We start from the raw sequence: 22,725 nt of genomic DNA on the forward strand, positions 1-22,725 counted from the left end.
AAGAGGTTCACACGTGCCAGGCAGGGGTTGGGGCGGGTGCTAGCTTGCTGCAGGGCAGGCCTGGTCCTTGGCACTAATGAGCTAGAGGGAAGGTTTGAGATACTGGTTACCCATGCTGGTAAATGAGGTAGAACGAGCTGCCTTGAATGGCTGCCGCCAGCTTCTCTGTCCCCAAGGATAGTCCCAATTACTTCTTGCCTCTCTCAGAGGCACTCGAAGGTTGGCAAGTGGGAGGGATCTGAACTAGGCTACTTTGAAACTACTGGCTCTGTGCTACAACTCAGAGAGTGTGAGATTTTGCATGCAGCTTTTAAGAATGGAGTCCCTATTTCCTATTGCCTGTGGGATCTCTCTCATATGCAAGCCTTGAAGGCTTTCAAAGCCAGACATTCTGGGAGCTCATCTTCATGGTGCAAGCCCCCTGCCTGGGAGCCCAGTGTGGAATTCAAATTCCTTGCTCCTTGTGGAGGACCTCTGTGACTATCATAGTCCTCTTGTTTGTGGGTTGCTGACTGGGGATGTATGTCCTAACGATAGTGTATCTTCACCCGTTACTTATCTTGTTGTGGCTTCTTCTTTATGTATTTAGTTGCAGAATATCGTTTCTGCTAGTATTCAGGTGGTTCATATAGATAGTTGCTCTGTAATTAGTTGTAGTTTTGTTGTGGCTGTAGGAGGAAGTGAATACAGGGCCTTCCTACTCTACCATCTTAGTCGCCTCTCCAATGCTTATTCCTGATATTGCTTTTAATTGTGAATATTGTTGTGATTTAACTGTAAATTTAAGTATGTATAGCCATATTCATATACACTCCTAGTTCTTCACTCAAATACCAAAGAATTTAAAATTTGCATTATTTTAAAGCAACTAATCAGTTAATAGATAAATGTTATTCATTAATTGTCTTATATAAAGTTTTTCTAGCTAAAACCTAACCAAAAAGTTATAGAAAATAAGATCAAGCCACTTTGAAGAATACGTATGGTCCTTATGAATACCTTTTGCTGTCTACATGTATAGTAATTGACCTTTTTGACCTTTTTTCAAATAATACAGTTTGTGTAAAATGGAGAAATAGTGCCAGCTTCTAGGTAATACATGTATATAAATAAATAGAAGTTAACCAGTGCTGTAAAGCCATGTAGAAGTTATGTCTCTTTTCTTAGCTAATGATTAATAGGCATCAGTTTAACTTCCATATCATTACCAGATCTTGTATTTTTTTTTGCAAAATTTGTGTTGTTTCAAGGGCTCTGAAGACATGTAGCTTTCTCAGATGAAGGATAAAATGTTAATCATTTTCCCCTTTGGTAAGTTTCATCTTTGAGGTATCTTAGTCAAAATTGAGACTTCTGCAATAAATTTCTGGTTTATTAAAAGGCATCTTCATGGCTTTTAAAATTTTAACTTGTGAATATCTTCAAAATATTAAAGTATAGTATGATATATTTTATTACATGTTAGCCATATTGACCTACGAGGGGCTCATCTTTCAGAACTGAGAATGAATAGCAATAGCATTTCACCTTTGCATCTTTTTTCCCCATAGGTTTATTTATGTTTACCCAATGTACGATCTCTTACTGAAGGACACTGCTTGATAGTCCCTTTGCAGCACCATAGGGCAGCTACCTTATTGGATGAAGACATCTGGGAGGAAATTCAGGTCAGCATGATAATGCTCATGATCTCTGTTATGATCCAGAGCAATTTTTACACACCATTGTGACAAATTCTAACAAGTTTTATACCTTTATTCAAAGATTTTACACTCTAAATTTAACACATATACATTTCCATGGTTGTGTATACCTGTGGGTCATGATGTTATCACCACTCACTAACTTTTTACTTTATTGAAAGCTTTAAACAAATACTTCTAATGAGATATGATTGTCATATAATGTATTCATTTCAGGTATACAACTGATTTTTTGCCTACTAAATGAACTTTGACCAACTAATTATATTTATTTAAAATAAAAATCAGTGTAAGATTTCTAATAATTGCTTTTGTGAAACATGAAATAATCATTCTTGCCAAGGTAAGCTAATAAATTACAGCCAAAAAGAAGGATGTTTTCAGATAATAAAAGGTGATTTTTGGAAGATAGTGATTTATGCTTAGTGACTGTCATATTTTCCCATAATGGCATTGACATTTTCTGCTACTGTGATATTGTCATGATTTTGTTACCAGGCTAAATTTCCACACGTTTCCCTTATAGCCTGGCTGACATTTGTATTCAGGGATTTTGTTTGTGTGTGGTTGGGGGAGTGGGGGGGAGGTGGTTGGTGAATCTTCAAGAAATTGAAAGGCACAATATGGGTGAAATTGCTGCTAAATGATTTCAAGACCTTATACTCACCAAAACAGGAAGAGAGAAAAAAAGCACTTGTTTTTCCAATGGTTGACAAGTGAATAGGGGTTATAAGAACCCCTAATTAGAAACCATGAAAATTTTAAGACTTCGTAAGAGACTAATCATGGGTCTCTTTAGAAGACAGGTCATGACAGAGAGTTCTGACAAAAGGTGAACCACTGGAGAAGAGAATGGCAAACCACTTCAGCATTCTTGCCTTGAGAACCCCATGAACAGTATGAAAAGGCAGAAAGATATGACACTAAAAGATGAACTTCCCATGTCAGTAGGTGCCCAGTATGCTGCTGGAGAAGAGTGGAGAAATAACTCCTTAAGGAATGAAGAGGCTGAGCCAAAACGGAAACAGCACCCAGTTGTGGATATCTCTTGTGGTGAAAGTAAACTCTGATGCTGTAAAGAATGATATTGCATAGGAACCTGGAATGTTAGGTCCATGAATCAAGGTAAATCAGTGGTGGTCACACAGGAGATGGCCAGAGTGAACATTGACATTTTAGCAATCAGTGAACTAAAATTGTCTGTAATGGGTGAATTTAATTCAGATGCCCATTATATCTACTCCTGTGGGCAAGAATCCCTTAGAAGAAATGGAGTAGCCCTCACAGTAAACAAGAGAGTCCAAAATGCAGTACTTGGGTGCAGTCTCAAAAATGACAGAATAATCTCTGTTCGTTTCCAAGGCAAACCATTCAATATCACAGTAATCCAAGTCTATGGCCCGACCAGTAATGCTGAAGAAGCTGAAGTTGAATGGTTCTATAAAGACCTACAAGACCTCCTAGAATTTACACCACAAAAAGATGTCCTTTTCATCATAGGGGACTGGAATGCAAAAATAGGAGGTCAGGAGATACCTGGAGTAACAGACAAGTTTGGCCTTAGAGTAGAAATGGAAGCAGAGCAAAGGCTTACAGAGTTTTGCCAGGAGAATGCATTAGTCATAGCATACACCCTCTTCCATCAACGCAAGAGACCTTTCTACACATGGAGATCACCAGATGGTCAATAGCAAAATCAGATTGATTATATTCTTTTCAGTCAAAGATGAACAACCTCTATATAGTCATCAAAAACAAGATCAGGAGCTGACCGTGACTCAGACCATGAACTTGTTATTGCAAAATTCAGACTTAAATTGAAGAAAGCAGGGAAAACCATTAGGCCATTCAGATATGACCTAAATCAAATCGGTTACCTTTATTCAGTGGAAGTGATAAGTAGATTCAAGAAATAGATCTGATAGACAGAGTGTCTTAAAAATTATGGACAGAGGTTTGTAACATTGGACAAGAGATGGTGATCAAGACCTTTCCCAAGAAAAAGAAATGCAAAAAGCAAAATGATTGTCTGAGGAGGCCTTACAAATAGCTGAGAAAAGAAGAGAAGCAAAAGGTAAAGGCAAAAAGGAAAGATAGACCCATCTGAATGCAGAGTTCCAAAGAATAGCAAAGAGAGATAAGAAAGCCTTCCTTAGTGATCCCAGCAAAGAAACAGAGGAAAACAATAGAATGGGAAAGACTAGAGATCTCTTCAAGAAAATTCAAGATACCAAGGGAACAGTTCATGCACAGATGGGCACAATAAAGGACAGAAATGGTATGGAACTAACAGAAGCAGAAGATATTTAAAAGTTGAAAGAATACACAGAAGAACTATACAAAAAAGATCTTCGTGATCCAGATAACCACAATGGTATGATCACTCAACTAGAGCCAGGTGTCTTGGAGTGTGAAGTCAAGTGGGCCTTAGGAATCATCACTACGAAAGAAGCTAGTGGAGGTGATGGAACTCCAGCTGAGCTATTTCAGATCCTAAAAGATGATGTGTTAAAGTGCTGCACTCAGTATGCCAGCAAATATGGAAAACTCAGCAGTGGCCACAGTACTGGAAATGGTGTTTTTATTCAAGCCCCAAAGAAGGGCAGTGCAAAAGGATGTTCAAACTACTGCACAATTGCATTCATTTCACATACTAGCAAAGTAATGCTCAAAATTCTCCAAGCCAGGCTTCCACAGTACATGAATTGAGAACTCCCAGATGTTGAAGCTGGATTTAGAAAAGGCAGAGGAACCAGAGATCAAATTGACAACATCCATTGGATTATAGGAAAAGCAAGAGAATTTCAGAAAAACATCTACTTTTACTTCAAAGACTATGCTAAAACTTTTGACTGTGTGGATCACAACAAACTTTGGAAAATTCTTAAGGAGATGGGAATACCAGGCCATCTTACCTGCCTTCTGTGAAACATGTATGCAGGTCAAGAAGCAACAGTTGGAACCTGACATGGAAAAACAGACTGGCTCAATTTGGGGACAGGAGTATGTCAAGGCTGTATATTGTCATCCTGCTTATTTAATATATATGCATAGTACATCATGAGAACTGCCAGGCTGGATGAAGCACAAGATGGAATCAAGACTGCTGGGAGAAATATCAATAACTTCAGATATTCAGATGACACCACTTTTATGGCATAAAGCGAAGGGGAACTAAAGAGCCTCTTAATGAAAGTGAAAGAGAAGAGTGAAAAAGCTGCCTTAAAACTCAACATTCAGAAAACTAAGATCATGGCATCTGGTCCCATCACTTCGTGGCAAATAGATGGGGAAACAATGGGAACAGTGACAGACTTTATTTTCTTGGGCTCCAAAATCACTGCAGATGGTGACTGCAGCCATGAAATTAAAATGCTCCTTGGAAGAAAAGCTAAGACCCACCTAGACAGCATATTAAAAAGCAGAGACATTACTTTGCTGACAAAATAATAGTCAAAGTCCATATAATCAAAGGTATGGTTTTTCCAGTAGTCATGTATGGATGTGAGAGTTGGACCATAAAGAAAGCTAAGCACCGAAGAATTGATGCTTTTGAACTGAGGTGTTGGAGAAGACTCTTGAGAGTCCCTTGGACTGCACGGAGATCCAACCAGTCCATCCTAAAGAAAATCAATCCAGAATATTCATTGGAAGGACTAGTGCTAAAGCTGAAACTCCAATACTTTGGCCACCTGATGTAAAGAACTGACTCATTGGGAAGACCCCCGATGCTGGGAAAGATTGAAGGCAGGAGGAGAAGGGGATGACAGAGAATGAGATGATCGGATGGCCTCACTGACTCGATGGACGAGCAAGTTGCAGGATCTGGTGATGGACAGGGAATCCTGGCATGCTGCGGTCCATGGGGTCAGAAAGAGTCAAACTCGACTGTGTAAATGAACTGAACTAAACTGAACCTGAAATTATACCATTAAACTCATATTTTTTAAGTCTTTTTTTATATATACACATATTTGTATATATATAGGAGAAGTACTTAAAAGTGTGTGTGTGTCCTCCTTGAGGCTATAGGTGTGATGTTTATACATTTTATAATATTGAACTATTTTTGCATCACTACTGATTTAGTGATTTTAAGGTTTCATTTATAATCATGACATCTTAAGTCTGTTTTATTTGCTGTTGTCCAGATCTAACAGTTAAACCAGAAGAGACTTATGAAAAAATCTGAAGTAAAGAATTTATTAGATAATCTTTAGAGTATCTAAATTTTTATTGTTGTTGCTGTTGTATTTAATCTACTTTTTCATTTTTTAAAAAAAGTGGTTTTCAGGTATATAGTTCCATTCTAGTAATTATTTTCCGCTTTCTAATGTTATAAAATTTTCACCACAGAACTATGTGATTACTCAATAAATAACAATTAATTGAAAATATGCATAATAAATAAAAATTCACAAGTGTGCTAAGTTAACAAAGAAAGACAATCTTTAAAACTATATTATAAAGCCAAACATACTTTCCATTTGGCTGTTTTTTGTTTTGTACATGTATTATTAGACATGTGAAGATAACTATCTGGGATATAATTGAGTGGGAAAAGAGAGTTATCTGTTGTCACTTTCTGATTTGTCTGAAACAGCTTGAGTTATATCACTGGTGTCTTCTTCACTGTTGTTGCAAACAGCACCTAATTCCCAATACGTTGAGACAGCTAAAGTTAATTTCTTACATCATCATCCATTGTGGAAGATTGCCTTCAAGAAGTAATGCAGGCATTCAGATTTCTTCCATGATAAGCTTCTCCTGTGGTGGAATTCTTCTCTTTCACACCCTTGGTTTGAAGAAAATAGACGTGAGAAGACACTACCTTTTGATAACTCTTTTAACACATATCATTTCCATATACATTACCCAGAACTAAACATGGCCCCACTTAAGTCCCAGAGATACGGGGAAGTTTAGTCTTCTTGTTTGCTCAAGAAGAAAAAAATGATACAATTTAGTGAACACAGCCTTTAAGGGGAAGCATTTTTATATACAGATAACAGATTGGAGGCATGGAAGGTATAAAATTGAAATGATCGATACTATCATGTAGATATTTATACCTATGTTTTATTATTATTTTTATCATAATTTAACTATATTGTCTGTACATTATCTCCATTTATGTGATTTTAGAAAGTATAATACCAAAGTCAGACAATTTTTAAAGGGGGAGCCAATTGTCTATAATCATCTATAATGATTTCGCTAACAGTCACCTACTATGAGACCATAGGTATTAGCTAAGACTTCAGCAGCAGATTATCTGAAGTGAAGAGACTATGCTGAACTTACACTTAGCTGTGGTTAGAAATGAATAGTGAATCCTCTATCTGTTGCTTATTACGTAGCATTTTAGTTCATGTCAAATTACCATTATTTGATTGTTTTTTTCCCTTCTTGCTCTTGTTTTATAAAAGGAGTGGAAAATAGAATAGTGAGGAGGGATCAGTATTAAATAGTCAGAGGAGACCTCATGGGAATCTAGAACTCCCACCTTCTACCCAGCAGTAATTTGTATCCTTTCCCTGTTTTGGGTGTCAAGAGAGGCTTGAATGGCAAACCTGAACTGCTGTCTCCACGTGGCAGAAATTAGGCAGGGTCTTAACATAACCTGGTTGAATCTCTAGGAAATTATGCTTAATGAAAATTTGCAAGTTAAGGATCAGCACACATATAAAGGGAACCAGCAAATGAAGTTACTTTGAGGTTAGAAAACAATTGGAAGTGAATTCTGCTTGTCTCACTGAATTTAAGGATGCCTACCTGCTCAGAGTACTTTTTTTTGGTTTTTGGATGTTTTTGTATGATTTTACTGTTAGTTCTATGTAATTTACCATGTAATTTTGATTTTATCACTTCCTTTTCTTAGTTTACTGAAACTGTTTGCTATATATACATAATACTGAGCAGAGTGAGTTTCAGGTAAAAAAAATGTTGCTTAACTATCTGAAATGTGGTAGATTTAGGAAGTAAAGTAACTATAAGATAACATTATAGAATTCCAACATTGTTTAACATTTCTTTTTTATTTTAAAAGAATTTGCTACACTTTTTATTGTTTTCATATTTTGAATCTCCTATCATTGCTTTATTTACCTAGCCATTTTGCTTTCTTCAGATGTTTAGAAAATCGTTGGTGAAAATGTTTGAAGATAAAGGATTGGACTGTATCTTTTTAGAAACGAATGTGAACATGAAGAAACAGTACCATATGGTTTATGAATGTATTCCTCTCCCAAAGGAAGTGGGTGATATGGCTCCCATCTATTTTAAGGTATTTATAATAGTCTTTACATACATATTTATTTTTTACTGTATTATGGTTTTATGAATACAGTTATCTTTATTCTGATATTTTTCTCTTATATACTTATCAATTTTATATCATTAAGAAATGATGTAAAGCACAAAAATTCTGCTGTTTAAATTTTCAAAGAAAGAAATTTGAAATTTTGACCTTTAAAAGCATGCTTATTTGTAAGTGTGAATATACTATCAAATAGTAGTTTATCATTTCTATGTTAATTTGTCAAATGAAAAATCAGAGTTTTACCTTGAAGTACTTTCAAGTCAAAATTATAGTCATAACTCTACAAAACTTACCATTGAAGTTCATCAGAACCAGAGATAGTTATATGCAAATAGTACAAATTACAATTGCTGAGATGTTACTGCTGTAAGTCTTAGTATTTAATATTTCATCATGCTATTTGTAAAAAGAAACCAAAATCTAACCTTGCCATGCATTTTTGAAAATTCTAATAAATGATTAGGGTTCTTAAACAATTAGGTTTCATTATAATATTCAAGCATGCATCTGTGTGTGCTCAGTCACTACGCTGTGTCTGTCTATTTTGTGACCCCATGGACTATAGCCTGCCAGGCTTCTCTGTCAATGGGATTTCCCAGGAGTGTGTTGCCATTTCCTTCTCCAGGGCTTTTCCTGACCCAGAGATTGAATCCAGGTCTCCTGCTTGGCCAGACTGTTTCTTTACCATGGAGCCACTAGGAAAGCCCATAATGTTCAGGCAGGTTTAACTAAATAGCCTGTGTTTAATACTGACCTGGGTGCAGTATATTTATAGACTAATATAAATTTGTAAATGTAGAACCGTATATGGAATTGTAACATCTACATTTAGAAAAGATAATGTTTTGTTGAGGTGATATAGAAACTTGCAAAGTTTAGACAGTGTAGGGTGGTAAAGTTTAATTAATGTGGACTGCAAATCCCAGTAAAAAGGATTATTTTTAAAAAAGAATTATAAAATCTATTAAGGTTGATGAGGTGGTGAAAATCTACTTTTCCTTGTAGAAATTTTGAAAAACTTGCTGGCATATTGAGTACAGCACTTTCACAGCATCATCTTTTAGGATTTGAAATAGCTCAACTGGAATTCCATTGCTTCCCCTAGCTTTGTTCATATTAATGCTTCCTAAGGCCCATTTGACTTCACATTCCAGGATGTCTGGCTCTAGGTCAGTGATCACACCATCATGATTATCTCGGTCGTGAAGATCCTTTTTTTTTTTTTTTTTTTTATTCAGGAAGAAAATTGATGAGTGATTTTATAATTTTTGGCTGGCATTTTTGTCCTTAAACACTTTCCATTAAAGATGTATAATCATAACATGGAGTACAAAGTTTCTTCAAAGATTTACTTTTGTGTGGTCAAGTTGCCAATTTGATATTAAGTTGATTTCAATTTCAGAATCTTCTATTTTTTTACTTTTGAATATGTAAATCACTCATTTGTTCAACGTTCAAAAATTCATAAAAAGGTAAAATCAAAGAAACCTTGCTTCCACCCCATCTCCACAAATAACATTCTTGGAGAACCTCTCTCCTAATGTGTTCTCTGATGTACATAAGCTCAAGTTTTCTCCCATGAATTCACAAAGGTATGACACATTATGACTCTACACTGGAGGATTTTTCACATCTGCTGCCATTCAGGATATCTCTTGTGTGTGAATCACTTCATATTTAGAGTTTACTTCTTGCAGAAGGATTTCCCATGTATGTTATATTCATAAGGCTTCTCCCCTGTGGTGTTTGCTGGTGTACTCTGAGGGTTGACTTCATACAGAAGGACTTCCCGCATCTCTTATATTCATAGGGCTTCTCCCCTGTGTGGATTCTCTGATGATTAATGAGGTCTGACTTCACATAAAACCTTTGCCCACATTCATTACATTTGAAGGGGTTCTTCCCTATGTGAGTTCTCTGATGCACAGTGAGGTATGACTTCATGCAGAAAGGTTTCTCACATTCACTACATTTATAAGCCTTCTCTTCTGTGTGAGTCCTCTAATACATGGTTAGGGCTGACTTAAAACAGAAAAATTTCACACATTTACTACACCCATGGGGTTTCTCTACAGTGTGCTCTGATGTTCAATGAGATGTGATTTCTGGAGGAAATTTTTCCCACATTGTTTACATTGATAAGGTTTCTTCCTGTGTGTGTTCACTGATGTTAAGTGTGGTGTGACTTCTGAAAGAAAGTTTTACTACATTCTTTACATTTTTAAGGTTTCTCCCATGTGTATTCTCTGGTGCTGAGGGTTGACTTCTCACATTTATTACATTTGAAGTATTTCTCTTCTGACTTGACTTCATAGAAAAGGCTTTCCCACATACTTTACACACATGGGATTTCTTTCCTGTGTGGTTTCTCTGATGAATATTAAGAAGCAACTTCACATAGAATGACTTCTTGCATTCATTGCATCTAAAGGATTTCTCCCCAATGTGAGTCCGCTGGTGTATAATGAGGGTTGACTTTATACAGAAGGCTTTCCCACATTCATTACATTTGTGTGGTTTCTCCCCTGTGTGTTTTCTGATGTTTTGTTAGGTTTGACTTTTTGTAGAAGGACTTCTCACATTCACTGCACCCATGGGGTCTCTCCCCAGTATGAGTTCTTTGATGGACAGTGAGAGTCAAATTCATAGAGAAGGATTTGCCACACTCGTTACATTCATATGGTTTCAACCCTGAGTGAATTTTATGTTTAATGAGATTAGACTTCACACAGAAGGTTTTTCCACATTCATTAGTCATAGGGTTACTTTGCTGTATGAGAGACTTGATGAATAATTAGGGCTGACTTAGAGCAGAAGGATGTCCCATATTCAGTACATTTATAGGGTTTCTTCTGTGGTTTCTTCTGTTCTCTGGTTTCTTCTTCACCTCTGGTGGAGGTGCAGTGCTGACTTACATCAAACAGAAGGATTTTCCACATTCATCACATTTGCAGGGCTTCTCCCCTGTGTGTGTTCTCTGGTGATCAGCAAATTGTGACCTCTGTGAGTAAGTTTTCCCATGTCATTGCATTTGAAAGGTTTCTCCCCTGTAAGTATCTTCTGAAGTTTAGTTAGATTTGATTTCACACAGAAAGATTTCCCACAATCCTTACACTCATGTTTTCTCCCCTGTGGGAATGCTCTGGTGATAGTTGAAGTTTGATTTTGTGTAGGATTTCCCACAATCCTTACACTGGTAGGGCTTCTCTCGTGTGAGTACTCTGGCTCAGCTTTAGGACTTGAGATCTGATGGAAGGATTTCTTGCACTCATCACATACATAGAGCTTCTTTTGCTGCTCGGTAATGGCTGACTTCCTGGGGGCTTTGTCACATTCACAGGTTTTCTTTCTTACATCAGTTCTTTGCTGGATGGTGTTTTGTGCTTTCTGGAAGGTTTTCCCACATTTATTATTGTCACATGGCTCCTCTTCTTGTGTGTGTTTTCTGATGTTCAGTGAGGTGGGACTCCTGGTAAAAAGATTTCTTGCGGTGACTACATTCAAATATTTTCTCTCTTTGAGTTTTATGAGGTTAAGATGGGACTTCTTGCTGAAATTATTCTCAAATTTCCAAGAAATTTGTGGGTTTTCTTTACATTAATTTCCTGATGTTGAAAGAGGGTTGATGTCTCACGTGCATTAACTTCAGAGTGATTCTCCCTTGTGCATTTCCTGCTGGATTTTGAGAGCTGACTTGTCACTAGTGTCTTGCCCCTCCCTGTTCCTCATAATCCTCGGTCCTCTCTTCTGTTTGAGGTTTCTGTGGTGGGATGGTGACTGTCTCACTGGAGGTGGCTGCTCTGCGTTCATGACCTTCCACAGGTGGTCCCCAAAGCTGAATCTTCTGTTGCCCGCAAGGGTCCTCGTTACGACTCAGGGGTCTCCCATCTTGGTTATGGTTGTTGGATTGCTTCCCAGGCTGAGTATCCTCTTAATTATTATCAAGAAGCAACTTCCGACATGTATTAATTTCATCAGAGTTCTTATCTGAAACATTTTTATCATGCCAGGCTTCCCTGTCCATCACCAACTCCCGGAGTTTAGTCAAACTCATGTCCGTAGAACCATCCAACCACCTCATGCTCTTCGTTCCCTTCTCCTCCTGCCCTCAATCTTTCCCAGCATCATGGTCTTTTCAAATGAGTCAGTTTTTCGCATCAGGTGGCCAAAGGATGGGAGCTTCAGCTTCAGCATTAGTCCTTCCAATGAATATTCAGGATGGATCTCCTTGCAGTCCAAGGGACTCTCAAGAGTCTTCTCCAACACCACAGTTCAAAAGCATCAATTCTTTGGCATTCAGCTTTTTTAATAGTCCAACTCTCACATCCATACATGACTACTGAAAAAACCATAGCTTTGACTAGATGGACTTTTGTTGGCAAAGAAATGTCTCTGCTTTAATTTGATATGCTGTCTAGGTTGGTCATAGCTTTTCTTCCAAGGAGCAAGTGTCTTTTAATTTCATGGCTGCAGTCACCATCTGCAGTGATTTGGGAACCCAAAAAATTAAAGTCTCACACTGTTTTCCCATCTATTTGCCATGAAGTGATGGGACCAGATGCCATGACCTTAGTTTTCCGAATATTGAGTTTTAAGCCAACTTGTTCACTCTCCTCTTTCACTTTCACCAAGGGGCTCTTTAGTTCTTCTTTGCTTTCTGCCATAAGGGTGGTGTCATCTGCATATATGAGGTTATTGATATTTCTCCAGGCAATATTGATTCCAGCTTGTGCTTCATCCAGCCCAGCATTTCACATGATGTACTCTGCATACAAGTTAAATAAGCAGGGTGACAATATACAGCCTTGACGTACTCCTTTCCTGATTTGGAACCAGTGTGTTGTTCCATGTCCAGTTCTAACTGTTGCTTCTTGACCTGCATACAGATTTCTCAGGAGGCAGGTCAGGTGGTCTAGTATTCCCATCTCTTTAAGAATTTTCCACAGTTTGTTGTGATCCACACAGTCAAAGGCTTTGGTGTACTCAATAAAACAGATGTTTTTCTGGAACTTTCTTGCTTTTTTGATAATCCAATGGATGTTGGCAATTTGATCTCTGGTTCCTCTGACTTTTCTAAATCCAGCTTGAACATCTGGAAGTTCACAGTTCACATATTGTTGACGCCTGGCTTGCAGCATTTTGAGCATTACTTTGCTAGCGTGTGAGATGAGTGCAGTTGTGCAATCATTTGAACATTCTTTGTCATTGCCTTTCTTTGGGATTGGAATGAAAACTGACCTTTTCCAGTCCTGTGGCCAATGCTGAGTTTTCCAAATTTGCTGGCATATTATGTGCAGCACCTCCACAGCATCATCTTTTAGGATTTGAAATAGCCCAACTGGAATTCCATCCCCTCCACTAGCTTTTTCATAGTGATGCTTCCTAAGGCCCACTTCACATTCCAGGATGTCTCACTCTAGATGAATGATCACACCACTGTGGTTATCTGGGTCATGAAGATCTTTTTTGTATAGTTCTTCTGTGTATTCTTACCACCTCTTAACATCTTCTGTTTCTTTTAGGTCCATACCATTTCTGTCTTTTATTGTGTCCATCTTTGCATGAAATGTTCCCTTGATATCTCTGATTTTCTTGAAGAGACCTCTAGTCTTTTCTGTTCTATTTTTTCCTCTTATTTCTTTGCATTGATCACTGAGGAAGGCTTTCTTACCTTTCCTTGCTATTCTTTGGAACTCTGCATTCAAACAGGTATATCTTTCCTTTTCTCCTTTGCCTTTTGTTTCTCTTCTTTTCTCAGCTATTTGTAAGGCCTCCTCATTTTGCCTTTTTTGCATTTCTTTTTCCTGGGGATGATCTTGATCCCTGCCTCCTGTACAATGTCATGAACCTCCATCCATAGTTCATCAGGCACTCTTGTCTATCAGATCTAATCCCTTGAATCTATTTGTCACTTCCACTGTATAATCATAAGGGATTTGATTTAGGTCATACCTGAATGGGCTAGTGGTTTTCCCTACTTTTTCAATTTAAGTCTGAATTTGGCAATAAGGAGTTCATGACCTGAGCCACAGTCGGCTCCCGGTCTTCTCTCTGCTGACTATACAGATCTTCTTCATCTTTGGCTGCTGAGAATATAATCAGTCTGATTTTGGTATTCACCATCTGGTGATGTGTAGTCTTCTCTTGTGTTGTTGGAAGAGGGTGTTTGCTATGACCAGTGCATTCTCTTCACAAAATTCTGTTAGCCTTTGCCCTGCTTCATTCTGTATTCCAAAGCCAAATTTGCCTGTTATTCCAGGTATCTCTTGACTTCCTACTTTTGCATTCCAGTCCCCTATAATGAAAAGGACATCTTATTTTTTGGTTGGTTCTGAAAGGTCTTGTAGGTCTTCATAGAACCGTTCAACTTCAGCTTCTTCAGCATTATTGGTTGGGGCATAGACTTGGATTAATGTGATATTGAATGGTTTGCCTTGGAAGTGAACAGAGATCATTCTGTCCACCCAGGGATGGTGGGATGAGATTTAGCACTTCCCTGTAGCTCAAATGGTAAAGAATCTGCCTGCAATGCAGGAGATTAGGGTTCAATCCCTGGGTTGGGAAGATCCTCTGGAGAAGGTTATAGCAATCCACTCCAGAATTCTTGCCTGGAGAATCCCATGGACAGAGGAGCCTGGCAGGCTACAGTCGGTGGGGTTAAAAAGAGCCGGACCCGACTTGATGGCTTTTGTCTGGACCACTCCAGCCTAGGAATTCTCTCTAATGGCCACAGCTCTTCTCCTTGCTCCAGCTTGATGATCACCTCTGGTTTGGCAATGCAGTACCCCACAGAGACCAGGTGGCTGTAGTTCTCCAGCATCACGTCCCAGTACAGGGTCCTCTGATACTGGTCGGTTGTCACCACTCATCCTGGGTGAAGTCCACAGTCATGTCCTTGAATGACATGGGTCCTTGGCCAGCACACTTCTGGCATTTGCTCATTTTCTGTTGTTCTTGGAAGACTGTCCAAACCTGGGAAGGCATTCCTCTCCGGGATGCGGGGGCCGGCCGGGAGTCAGTCGCTCCGTCCTCTGGGCCGCGCTCGGGCCGCCTCGGCGGTTAGGAGGATGGAGACGCCATAGCCGGCGCGGCCTCTTCCCTGAACGCGGCCCTCAGGGGGTCTCCCGAGTCAGGGACGCGGCCCAGGCGGCAGTGCCTCTGCCCCCGCACCGCACCCCTTCTCGCGGCCTCCAGCCGCCCACACTCACCATGCAGCCGACCTCAACGCGCAACAGCACGGGGACAAACTGAAGATCCTTTTTGTATAGTTCTTTTGTGTATTCTTGCAACTTCTTCTTAATATCTTCTGCTTCTGTTAGGTCCATACCGTTTCTGTCCTTTATTGAACCCATCTTTGCATGAAATGGTCCCTTGGTATCTCTAATTTTCTTGAGGAGATCTCTAGTCCTTCCCATTCTATTGTTTTCCTCTATTTCTTTGCACTGATCACTGAGGAAGACTTTCTTATCTCTCTTTGCTATCTTTGGAACTCTGCATTCAAATGGATATATCTTTCCTTTTCTCCTTTACTTTTCGTTTCTCTTCTTTTCACAGCTATTTGTGAGGCCTCCTCAGACAGCCATTTTGCTTTTTTGCATTTGTTTTTTGCCTTACTTGTGTACTTGTAATTAGCCTCCAATTAAAATAAGTAAGTAAATAAATAAATAAAAAGAATCTTCCTCCCAATGCAGGAGCTGCAAGATACATGGATTTGATCCCTGGGTTTGGGACGATCCCCTGAAGGAGGAAATAGCAGCCACTGCAGTATTCTTGCTGGGATAATGTAATGGACAGAGGAGCCTGGCAAGCTACAGTCCACGGGGTCGCAAAGAGTCAGACACGGTTGAACGGCTGAGCATGCATACATGCTGTGAATGGAGTAGGAAATTTGTGAATTTTGATGTACAGGAGTATAGAATGAGTAGGATAGAATCAATTTGGCTGAAGATCAGACTTGTATGAAATCAAGAAATTGCAATTTTAAGTAACAGAAATTAAAGGCTTAATTCATTCAAAATAATAACCTAACATGTATGTTATACCCTATAGCTAATTCACTGTACTACTTTAATTTTAAACTGCCTCTTTGTATTTACTTGTATATTTTCATTAACAAATGGCTATTTCTTAGAAAGCCATAATGGAATCTGATGAAGAATGGTCTATAAACAAGAAATTGATTGATCTCTCTTCAAAAGACATCAGAAAGTCTGTAAGTATTACTTTTTCTTAATAAAAGAAATAACCCTACTGTTTAGAATCTTTGTAATTTCCATATCTTATTTGAGAAAGAGACCATTTGGCTCAGTGACCAGAGTTGAAGTAAATATAATTCTACAGATGAAGAAGAAATTATTTTCATCGTACCTGGTCTGGCAAATCCTTATTTGTTTAATGGCTTATATGAATATTTATTCCTGATTTTCCGGCCCTCTGCAATTGTAGTCCTTATAATTGGTTATGACAGCCATAAGACTGCCGTGAAAATTCTTATGAGATTCTCGGCCTCTGTGGGACAAGTGAGGAAAGATGCTTTCTTGTTACTGAATTTGTAATGAGAAAAACATTGGTCTTTCCTAAAGATCCTGTTTTGAATTTAAAACTCTCTTTCTCGCTCCTTTTTTTGAGGGTATAGGTGCTTATACATAGGTTCACTGTTATGTTCCTTTAAAATAGTAGTTGAGCTAGATTATGAATACATTTTTCTTTTAGAGGATTTACTAACCATGCTTCATAGTTTAATCTTGATTTTCAGGTCAAGTTTTAAATTGAAGTAACACTTAAGTTGAGTACTTCTGTAATGACCTCCTTCTTTTCTTGAAATACACATTAAATGGAATAGATATATAATAGAACTATAGATTTCTTTTCCTTTTTCTATGAAAAGAGTATTATATGAATGTATATTTGAGTGCCTGCTATTTACTGGCCAGTGTTCTAGGTACATTTATACATAATGAAACAGAGCAAAGACTTTTTGTAGCTTAGATTCTGGTTCAAGAGTTGTGAACTGCATTCTTTGTACTAAGTCTAGCCTCCTGCCTGTGTGAATGAAATTTTATAGTAACATAGATATATCCTTTTATAAGTGCTGTTTTTGGCTGCTTTCATGCTACAAGGGCAGAATTGAGAGTTATAAGAAAAATTTTATGATCTGCAATGCCCAGATTATTTTATTTAAATTGAAACTTTTATTATAGGTTTTAATTTTTTTAAAGTTTTTAAAATTTTGCTGACCCTTATTATAGAAGATATCACTAGACTATTTCTCTTGCATTTCTTTTGGAAATCCAGACTCCTGATACATGTGACCAATAGAATTTCCTATTACCTTTCTTATATCCCAGACAAAAGATTGAAATCTGCATTATTAGAGAAAATTTTAATTCAAAAGTAAAACCATTTATATGTCTTTTCTCTTTTTAAAAATTAAAAAGAAATTTAGTATAATTTTGAAAGTTTAATTTCCATTTACAGTTATTACAAAATACTGGCTGTATTCTCCATGTTGTACAACACATCCTTGAGCCTGTCTTACACGTGGTAGTTTGAACCTTCAGCTCCGCCACCCCATAGCTCCCTGCTCATTGGTCCTGGTAACCCCAGTTTGTTCTGTGTATCTGTGTGTCTGCTGCTTTCCCCCTTTATTCATTAGTTTGTTGTATTTTTTAGATTCCACTGTCAGTGATATCATACAGCATTTGTCCTTCTCTGCCTTGTTTCAGCTCCCACAATGCCTAGTGCCATCCAAGTCCATCCCTGTTGCTGCAGATAGCAAAATTCTGTTCTTTTTAACATCTTTATCCATTCGTCTGTTGATGGACACTTAAGATGCTTTCATATCTTGGCTATTGTAAATAATGCTGCTATGAACATTTTCCAACCAGTCAATCCTAAGGGAAGTCAGTCCTGAATATTCATTGGAAGGACTGATGCTGAAACTGAAACTCAAATACTTTGGCCACCTGATGTGAAGAACTGACTCATTGGAAAAGACCCTGAAGCTGGGGAAGATTGAAGGCAGGAGGAAAAGGGGATGGCAGAGGGTGAGATGGTTGGATGGTATCACCAACTCGATGGACATGAGTTTGAGCAAGCTCCGGGAGTTGGTGATGGACAGGGAATCCTGGCATGCTGCAGTCCATGTGGTTGTAAAGAGTCAGACATGACTGAGCAACTGAACTGAACTGAACTGATGAACCTTTGGCTTTTTATACAATTCATGGGGTTCTCACAGCAAGAATACTGGGGCAGTTTTGCCATGCCTTCCTCCAGTGGACCACATTATGTCAGAACTCCCCAGTGGAAACCATCCATCTTGAGTGGCCCTGCGTGGCATGGTTCATAGCTTCATAGAGTTACACAAGCCCCTTCAGCATGACAAGGCAGTGACCATGGAGGAGACCAGAGATCTCTTCAAGAAAATTGGAAATATCAAAGGAACATTTCATGTAAATATGGGCACAGTAAAGGACTGAAATGGTGAAGACCTAACAGAAGCAGGCGAGATCAAGAAGAGATGTCAAGAACACACAGAAGAACTATACACAGAAGATCTTAATGACCTGGATAACCACATTGGTGTGATCACTCACCTAGAGCCAGACATCCTGGAGGGTGAAGTCAAAAGGGCATTAGGAAGCACTGCTGCCAATAAAGCTAGTGGAGGTGATGAAATTCCAGCAGCTCCTAAAATCATAAAACATGGTGCTGTTAAAGTGTTGCATTCAATATGTCAGCAAATTTGGAAAACCTAGCAGTGGCCACAGGACTGGAAAAGGTCAATCTTCATCCCAATTCCCAAGAAGGGCAATGCTAAAGAATATTCAAACTACTGGACACTTGCACTCACTTTCCATGCTAGTAAGGTTCACTTTCCACACTAGTAAAGTTATACTCAAAATCCTTCAGGCTAGGCTTCAGCATTACATGAAACAAGAACTTCCAAGATGTACAAACTGGGTTTAGAAAAGGCAGAGGAACCAGAGATGAAATTGCCAGCTTTGACTGGATCATAGAGAAAGCAAGGGAATTCCAGAAAAACATCTATTTCTGTTTCATTAACTATGCTAAAGACTTTGACTGTGTGGGTCATAACAAACTGTGGAAAATTCTTAAAGAGATGGGAATACCAGATCGTCTTACTTGTCTCCTGCAAAACCTGTATGAAGGTCAAGAAGCAAGTTAGAACCTTATATGGAACAACGGACTGGTTCAAAATCGAGAAAGGAGTACAGTGAGGCTGTGTGTTGTCACCCTGTTTATTCAGCTTATATACGATGTGCTTAGCTTAGTACATCATGCAAAGTGCTGGGCTGGATGACTTGCAAGCTGGAATTAAGGTTGCCAGGAGAAACATCAACAACCTCAGATATGCAGATGACGTTACTGTAATGGCAGAAAGTGAGGTGGAACTAAAGAGCCTCTTGATGAGGGTGAAAGAAGAGAGTGGAAAAGCTGGCTTAAAACTCAATATTAAAATAACTAAAATGGCATTCGGTCTCATCTCTTCATTACAAATTGAAGGGGAAAAGGTGGAAGCAGTGAAAGATTTCCTCTTCTTGGGCTCTAAAATCCCTGTGTATGGTGACTGCGGTCATGGAAGTAGAAGACAATTGCATCTTGGAAGGAAAGCTGTGGCAGACAGTGCTCAGTCGCTTCAGTTGTGTCTGACTCTCTGTGACCCAGTGGACCATAGCTCACCAGGCTCCTTTGTCATTAGGATTCACCTCCTCCAGGAGATCTTCCCCACCCAGGGATCGAACCTGCATCTCCTGCCTTGCAGGCGGATTCTTTACTGCTGACCCACCAGGAAAGCCCATGACAAACCTAGACAGTGTATTAGAAAGCAAAGACATCATTTTGCTGTCAATGGTCTATATAGTCAAGGTTGTGGTCTTTCTGGTAATCATATACAGATGTGAGAATTAGACCATAAAAAATCAAATAATTGATGCTTTTGAACCATGGTGCTGGACTCTTGAGAGTCCCGTGGACAGTAAGGAGACCAAACAAATCAATCCTGAAGGATATTAACCCTGAATATTCATTGAAAGGACTGATGGTGATCCTGAAATTTCAGTACTTTGGCCATCTGATGCAAAAAGCTGACTCATTGGAAAAGACCCTGATGCTGGGAAACATTGAAGGCAGAAAGAGAAGAGGCCAACAGATGATGAGATGGCTGGATGGCATCACCAAGTCAATGGACATGAACTTGGGCAAACTGGGAGATGGTGAGGGACAGGGAGGTCTAGTGTGCTGCAGTCCATGGGCTCACAAAGAGCTGGACATGACTTGGCAACTGAACAACAACATAAACATTTCTATGCACATACCTTTTCAAATTAGTTTTTTTGTTTTTTACAGATATATATACCCAGGAGAGGAATTGCTGAGTTATATGGTAGTTGTATATTAAGTTTTTTAATAAACCTCTGTACTGTTTTGCCCAGTGGCTCCACCAATTTACATTCCCACCAATAGCGTTTGAGTGTTCTCTTTTCTTCATATCCTTGCCAACTTTGTTATTTGTTTTATTTTTAGCAGTAGCCATAAAGGTGTTAGGAGATATCTCATTGTGGTTTTGGTTTTGATTAGCATTTTCCTGATGATTAGTGATTTTGAGCATCTTTTCATATGCCTGTGGCCATCTTCATTTCCTCCTTGGTAAAATGTCTATTCAGTTTTTTATCCCCTTTTTAATTGGGTTGTTTGTTTGTTTTCATATTGTGTCCTATGAACTGTTTATATGTTGGATTAACCCCTTATTGGTCATATAATTTGCAAAAATTTTCTCCCATTTAGTAGGTTGTCTTTAAATTTTGTTGATAATTTCCTTTGCTGTGCAAAAGCTTTTAAATTTACTTAGGTCCCATTTGTTTACTTTTGCTGTTATTTAATATACTCCAGGAGATGGATACAAAAACTTTTGCTGTGATTCATGTCCCTGAGTGTTCTCTATTTTCCTGTAGGCATTTTATAGTATCTGGCCTTAACTTTAGATCTTTAATCCATTTTGACTTTTATTTTTTGTATGGTGTTAGAGAATGTTCTCATTTCACTTCTTTATATGTATCTGTCTAGTTTTCCCAGCACTGTTTATTGAAGATACTGTCTTTTCTTCATTCTATATTCTTGGTTCTTTTTGGTGACCATAGGTGTGTGAGTTTATTTCTGGGCTCTCTATTCTGTTCCATTGATCTGTGTCTGTTTTTAATGCCAGTATCAAAACTGTTCTGATGGGTGTAGCTTTGTATTAAAGAGTATAGTCTGAAGTCAGGGAGTATAATTCTTTCAGCTTTGTTCTTCTTTCTCAAGATTGTTTTGGCTATTTGGGGTCTTTTGAAGATATAATCTTCCAAAACTGAGCCAAGCACAAATAGAAAAGATGAATGGACGAGTTACCAGTACTGAAATTGAGTCAGTAATTTAAAAATTTCCAGCAAACAAAAATCTAGAACCAGATGGCTTTACAGCTGAATTCTGTTGAACATTTATCCTTCTGAAACTATTCCAAAAAATTGCAGAGGAAGGAACGCTTCTAAATTCATTCTATGAGTCCAGCATCACCTGATACTAAAACCAGACAAAGATATCACAAAAAAGATTAGAGTTCAGTATCACTGATGAACATAGATGAAAAAATCTTCAACAAATAACAGCAGACTGAATCCAGCAATATATTAAAAAGATCATATACCATGATCAAGTGAGATTTAACCCAGAATTGCAAGAATTTTTCAGTATTCATAAATTGATTAATGTGATACACCACATTAACAAATTGAAAATAAAAACCATGTGATCATCTCAATAGATGGCAGAAAAAGCTTTTGATAAAATTTGGCATCCATTTATGATAAATTTCTCCAGAAGGTGGGCATAGAGGGAACATACCTCAAAATAATAAAGGCCATATATGACAAGCACACAGCTAACATTTACCCCCCTCCTGTTGCTCCCTGCTAAAGTCAAGGCTTCTCAGTGTACAACAAAATTAGAATTAGATTTTAACAATTTAGAACACAATAGAATTATATTTTTGGCTAGAGTTCTGAAAGAAGGATACCTTTTAAACTTAGATAAGAAGAACCCACAAAGTTAGCAGATGTCATTGATTTCATATTAAATCTCTTCTCTTTCACTAACTGAGGCAGATAAGACAGAGGTTAATATTGTTAATATTTAAAATACTTGTAAGTACTGATAGAAAAGCCCCTTAAAACTTACCTAATGAATGGACTAAGGGCTTGGTAAAACATTTCACAAAAGAGAAGAGATATATATCTATATAAAACACCTACCACAATAGCCTTAGAGCAAACATTTATTAAGTGCTTAGTAGCTCCAGGCCATTTATATGTTTATTTCTTGAACTACCCAACTCTTTTTCCCTATCTTATAGCTTAAGAAACAGCCATAGAGAAGTTAAATAATAGTAAAGAAATGATACCAGGCAGCATGGCTATCATCAGAAATAAATGCTGGAGAAGGTGTGGAGAGAAAGGAACCCTCCTACTCTAGAGAGTGTCATACTGAGTGAAGTAAGTTAGGTAGAGAAGGAGAAATATTGTATGACATCCCTTATATGTGGAATCTAAAAGAAATGATACAAAAGAACTTCCTTACAAAATAGAGACCCACAGACTTAGAAAACATATTTATGGTTGCCGAGGGCGGGGTAGGGGGGCGGGGAAG

The 22,725-nt window shown here is 38.2% G+C and overlaps 1 protein-coding gene across 3 annotated transcripts in view; it reads left to right on the forward strand.

Moving 5' to 3' along the window:
* Positions 1-22,725, forward strand: part of CWF19L2 (CWF19 like cell cycle control factor 2) — a 154,698-nt gene that overhangs the window by 119,160 nt on the left and 12,813 nt on the right. For all 3 annotated transcript variants that reach the window (XM_043898155.1, XM_043898170.1, XM_043898161.1), the window contains exons 14-16: positions 1,551-1,667; positions 7,834-7,989; positions 16,157-16,237. In XM_043898155.1, the coding sequence (XP_043754090.1) occupies positions 1,551-1,667; positions 7,834-7,989; positions 16,157-16,237 (354 nt within the window). The remainder of the gene's footprint in view (positions 1-1,550; positions 1,668-7,833; positions 7,990-16,156; positions 16,238-22,725) is intronic.

The sequence above is a fragment of the Cervus elaphus genome, chromosome 1 (genome assembly GCF_910594005.1).
Source record: "Cervus elaphus chromosome 1, mCerEla1.1, whole genome shotgun sequence".
NCBI lineage: Eukaryota > Metazoa > Chordata > Mammalia > Artiodactyla > Cervidae > Cervus > Cervus elaphus.